The sequence below is a fragment of the Colias philodice genome, chromosome 9 (genome assembly GCF_061535455.1).
Source record: "Colias philodice isolate Cphi_HAF_F1 chromosome 9, ilColPhil1 Martin Lab GWU primary, whole genome shotgun sequence".
In the NCBI taxonomy this organism is placed as follows: Eukaryota; Metazoa; Arthropoda; class Insecta; order Lepidoptera; family Pieridae; genus Colias; species Colias philodice.
In genome coordinates, this window is record NC_143094.1 from 9,177,779 (window position 1) to 9,183,787 (window position 6,009).

At 31.0% G+C, this 6,009-nt stretch overlaps 1 protein-coding gene across 1 annotated transcript; it reads left to right on the forward strand.

The window, feature by feature from the left end:
* The first annotated feature begins 1,403 nt into the window (after positions 1–1,403).
* LOC149486018 (multiple inositol polyphosphate phosphatase 1-like) lies at positions 1,404–5,344 on the forward strand. Its single transcript, XM_089699305.1, has 9 exons — positions 1,404–1,895; positions 1,990–2,124; positions 2,525–2,700; positions 2,856–2,981; positions 3,152–3,302; positions 3,444–3,544; positions 3,779–3,888; positions 4,409–4,591; positions 5,078–5,344. The coding sequence occupies exons 1-9, from the start codon at positions 1,730–1,732 to the stop codon at positions 5,232–5,234; spliced, it is 1,305 nt and encodes a 434-aa protein (XP_089555431.1). The 5' UTR covers positions 1,404–1,729; the 3' UTR covers positions 5,235–5,344.
* Positions 5,345–6,009: the final 665 nt, after the last annotated feature.

Consider the following 6,009-nt stretch of genomic DNA (forward strand, 5'->3'; position numbering starts at 1 on the left):
GACGTATCAACATACATGTTACATTATTTTTTTCTTTAAGTAACTATATTTTTCTTTTTTTATTTAGTTTTGTTTTCGTAAGAAAAATGATTTAAATAATGTTTAAATAACTATGACTTTCTCTCAAGTTACATAATATATCTAACTAAACTCATCATTATACGTGAAGCCGTTCATGGGGCCGCGATGTTTTCTATTCGTAACGGAAACAGGAACTAAGAGCTTTTTTGAATGCATTATAATATGTAGAGAGTAGAGACTGTGGTAGACCGTAGAGACCACGAATTATTAAGGTAAGTAGATACCTACGCTTTTACTTTTAGTTTCAGAAGAATGAGACACATATTTCAGTACAAATATATTATAAAATTATAATCCGAAGAATTTTTATTTAATATTACATTTACATATCTACAAAATATTATACATTTACAAGCGAGGTGATTAAGCTATTACGTAAAATATTACGCGAGAGGTCAATAAACTGTATTACCATATTACTTTGGTAGGTTGCAGTTGCTTGATACCAACAATGAAGTTAAATAATTATCCATAGTCTGTTATCTATCAACAGAGATAGGTAAGTATATGAAGTAAGTAGGTGCATATTTTACGTGATTAATACCTCCCCTTTTGTTTTTCTATTTTAATGACCCAGTAAAACCTTAGTAAAACAAATGCTTGTTAAGTTGATGTTAATTGTTAAGCATGAATAATTTAAGCTCAAAGATCGAAAAATCACAACGAGTCATGGTTATAATAATATGTATTCATTCACCCCATAGTAAAAGATCCATAATGCGAATTTCGTAATAAGGCTGACATGCTATTCCACCACGATGCGTTATGGCACAGGCTTTGATTAATAAGTTTATAAAACAATAGTTTTAAATTTTGTGAAAATTTAAAACTAATGTTTGTTGATTGGCACTCGTTGTCCTCAGCCATCAGCACGTTCGCTTCGCTCGCTCGGCTCGTGCGGTGGTTCAATACATATTATGTACCTACAACACGTCGTCTTCATTCGCCGTATCCAAAATCCAAATACCAAAAACATAGATATAAAGTGTACAATTGCAGGAAAAATAAATATGTAGGAAGCTCTAGCCTTAATGATCTATTCTCCTTTTTCCATAATAATAATTATTACTTACTACTTTTAAATTATATTACTGCCCTTATGTACTAATGTTATTTTATAAATGTGAAATTGACTGTCTGCCTGTCTCTTTTTACGCCTAAGCCACATAACTGAATAACTGATTTGAATGAAATTGGGTACTATAATAAAATAGTTTAGGATCTGAGACAGGACATAGGATAGGTATTTTTCCAGAAATCGAAAACTATGTGGCTTTCCTTTATACCTTCCTTTCTTCGTGCTTTCTTCCTTACTATGTTTGCGAAACCGCGGGCGGAGAGCTAGTATAACAAACATATTTTAATACAGTTACTATAAAATTCCTATATTTGCCTAGAATTAAAAAAATGTAAGAATTCAACCTTATAAGTGTTTTTATGGAAACTTATCAAATTACGTTTCGTTATACGCATTTACTCACTATACGTCAAAGTCAAAGTCATTTTGACAAATCACAAAACAATGCCAGGGGCAGGCTTCCAGGCCCAGCAGGCCACTGTTTTGTTTCTTGAGGTTTAGAAAATTAGAATATTTGTCTTTTTACAAAATTTTAAGTAAAAGAAAACCATCGAACCATGTACAAACACAATGCAGGAGATTAATATGAGTTTTCTTTATTTATACATTATTGCAGTATTGTTTTTAACTGTTATTACAAATGGTATCAAAACTGATGATATACGGAACCATTTGGGGACCCGGACTCCATATAGATTTAAATATAACAAAGATGATTCCAAGATAAAATATGGGAGTAAGTGATGATGTAAATTCAAACAATGCAATTCAAGATTAGTGTTATCGCCTATCGAATAGCTAATACGCGCATTCTCTTTCTTGATTCTCAGATTGTAAAGAACAAAAGATTTGGATGTTAATTCGGCACGGTTCTCGATTACCCAGTGCAAAGGATATAATAGGCGCACAAACTACACTACAAGATTTAAAGTATGAAGTGTTATTGCAACATAATTCAGGAAAAGGTATCTATTAAGACTTGAAGTACCTATTCACAGTTCTACAGTTTTGCTTCAAGGCCAGACAAAACAAATTTGTCAAATTGAACTAGCAATGTTAGACATCCTCATTATAAAGTAGAATAGAGATTAAAATTAACTTCACAATTTCAGTAAGATCATAAATCATAATCACTTGCAATAAAAATATATGCATTATATTGTCATGTTTTGTATTTTTATCCTTTTTGTAATGGTAGTGTATAAGTGACTCTTAAAAATGATAAGTACCTTTTAATTATACTGTCCTTTTGATGTGTAAATATGGTGTAGGGTACCTATATGAGTAATAATTAATTAATCATTGTTGTTTCTTTAATTTAATGTAAATATAAATTGATTATAATAATTTTTTATTGCATTCTAGGTCATTTAACCAGTGAACAGCTTAAAAAATTAGAACATTGGGCCAGTGACATGCCTGTGGAACAGGAAAAATATTTGACCCTAGAGGGGCAAGACGAGATGATATTACTGGCTGAGAGGATACAAAAGAAATTTCCACACATTGTCAAACATAAATATGATAATAACACATTCCAGGTATATTAGACACTAATGCTATGTCTTAATGCACATATTAAAATAATTTAAAGAATTTAAATACATTTTTATGTATGTATAATAATATTTGAGCATCAAGATAGCTAGATTATTATAAAAAGTTGCTTATTTATATTTTCAATATTGTTTTTCAGTTCAGGTACACAGCAACTCAGAGAACACAACAAAGTGCAAGATATTTTTCACTTGGATTATTTGATAAGAAGAATTCAGAGAATGTTGTTTTTGAACCTGCTTTGAAAGTAGACACCACCTTGAGAGTATGTATAGTTTTTTTTGAAATATTTGAATCTTTATATTGTTATTTGTTAATTATATTTCTGTTTTGTTTTTAAAGACACAAACAATGTTTTTTCTTGGTGCAAAATATACATTTCAGCTAAATATTTAGATAAATAATCATTATCACTTTTGCTACAAAAACTTTCAGTTTTACAAACATTGTGAAAGGTGGCAAAAGCAAGTTAAGAAAAACCCTCATAGTTACAAGGAGCAGAGATTATACGGCAATAGTAAAGAAATGAATGAAACTTTGGAATATGTATCTAAATATTTGGGTCTTGATAGGTTGCTGAGTTTGGGTTTGTAACTTGAAAATTACCCATACTAAGCCATTGCTTAATTTTTAGCTGTTTGTTCACTCATGTACTGGTACTTTAACAGTATGCACTGTAGCTTATGTGATGATTTTGTATGTAAATTAAGGATTTGTGTTTTTACAGATACAGTTACATTGATGTATAGAATATGTGGGTTTGAGACGGCTTGGCATAAACATGCTATATCGCCGTGGTGCTATGCATTTAATGATGAGGGAATAAAGGTAATATTGTTAATGATAATTAGATAATTTTGAGGTCTTAAAAATACTTCGTGTGTTTGTACAAATATGATCAAAAACACCATGTAAAAACTGCTGAACTGCTTTTGATGAAGATTTGATTATAACTTATAGCTGAAGAGTATTAGTGTATCTATTAACGAGGGACACACTTACCTTAGTATGAGAAAATTCATATAGAACAATTAATGTGTAATAAAAATATATATATTTCAGAGGATGGAATATTTTTACGACTTGAAACATTACTGGGTGGATGGATATGGCAATGAATTAACACATCAGCCAGCCTGTTTGCTAATGAAACATATGTTTCACAGTATAAGGTAATATTTTATCATCTATGTATGAGCTATGACGAGTGTGGAAACTAAAAGTTGTTGCTTATGTTACTCAAACAATTATATTTTTCTACTTATAAAATTTCTACAATAAGATAGTAAACATTTCCTATATTTGTGTTGGCACTACCCCAAATCAATAGATATAATTTGGTCAGGTGGATTTACTCCTATTTTTGTGTGTGCAATTTTCTGTATTAAAATATCATAAACTTGCTTATAAAATAAGAAAGTACATCCCTAATATTATAAATGCGAAAGTAACTCTGTCTGTCTGCTCAATCACGCCTAAACTACTGAACCAATTTGCATGAAATTTGGTATGGAGATATTTTGATACCCGAGAAAGGACATAGACTACCTTTTATTGCGAAATATGTACCACGGGCGAAGCCGGGGCGGACATCTAGTATTACATATTTACATATTACTATTTGAACATGCCTATCTTATAATTGAAAAAAATAATTGATTATTTATTAATTCAACAATTGTTTTTTTCTAGTAACAAAGGTCGTAACGCAACATTTCTGTTCGCCCACTCTGGCACATTACTGAAGATGTTGACTTACCTGCAGTTGTATAAACCTGAATCGCATTTAAAAGGAGATACAATTAACAATAAGAGGTCTTGGAGAGCATCAAATATAGACTGCTTTGCATCGAATTTAGCTTTTGTTTTGTTTAAGTGAGTTTTTAACGTATTTATTTTACTGGCAATATATTATACACTGTGTATGCAGATTTCGTATCGTGGTAGTTCTCGTAGTTTATCTATATTAACCTTTAACTCTTTACTACAAAATGTAGTGTAATCTAATACTGAAATCTAATCTAAGTAATCTAATCTAAGACTGGAAAGAAAAACTTTTTTAAAAGTAGACATTCTAAATACCATGGTTCAAGTTAGTTGTATAGGTTAAAGTGTCTAAAGGTGAAAATTTCGCGTTGCGATTGAGATTAACACCTAAATTTGGAAGAGTGAAAATCTAAAAGAAAAGAGGATAATTTTCTCTATTTTTGCCGCTCGAATCCGTTTTAGAATCATAGAATTAGAAGCAGTGTTTTTTTATAACATTTTACATGACTGCATTGAATTCGAAATCTGTTTTAAATATCCCGGTGGACTCACTGGTCTAGGACGATAAAATAAATAATTGTTTTTTTTTTTCAGATGTAAGGATGGAGAAAAAGTATTAACATTACACCAAGAAAAAATTATTAAGCTGCCCATGTGTGAAAATGAATTGTGCCCAGTGAAAACGTTGAAAGAATATTATCGTAATTCGATACAAAATTGTAATTTTGCGGACATGTGTAGTGTTACGTAATATCTACGTATAAATTTTACATTATTACTATTTATAATTCTACTCTATTCTTCTCTATTACTATTTTTACTTATATGAAATAATGACAGAAATAAATACCAGTACCAAAGCTTTAACAATGTATTTTATTTTACTCCTTTACAACATTGCGTTGAAATGAGATAAGTGGGTTCCCACAGAGCGAGCATCCTCGTGAGACATTTGCTGCTCCACGTAGAAATTGCTTCGCGAGGCTGCTCGCTCTGTAGAGCGAGCAGCGCTCTGTATCTATTAAAAAAACCGCATCAAAATCCGTTGCGTAGTTTTAAAGATTTAAGCATACAAAGGGACATAGGGACAGAGAAAGCGACTTTGTTTTATACTATGTAGTGATAAAACAAAGTCGGTGTCGCTGTCTGTCCATCCTTATATGTACATATATGCATAAATCTCGTAATCTCTAAAATTTCGCAGCGGAATTTGATGCGGTTTTTTTCTAGTAGATAAAGGTTCCTGAGGAAAATTTATGTATATAATTTGTAAAGATTTTTATAAAAGGGCCCGGAGCCGCGCGCGCCAAGCTGGTATAAAAATAGTTATCGTCTATAACTATTTTTTTAATATAATACCTATAGTTAGTAGTTACAATAATAGTTAATTCCGAAACAAAAGCAAAGCCACAGCAAAGCAATTAGTCTCAATGAAGGAAGTTTAATAGTCTAAGGATCATATTATTATCTAGATTAATCAAGGAAAGACCAATAATAGCGATTGAAAGTTCTGCTGAATTTCAATT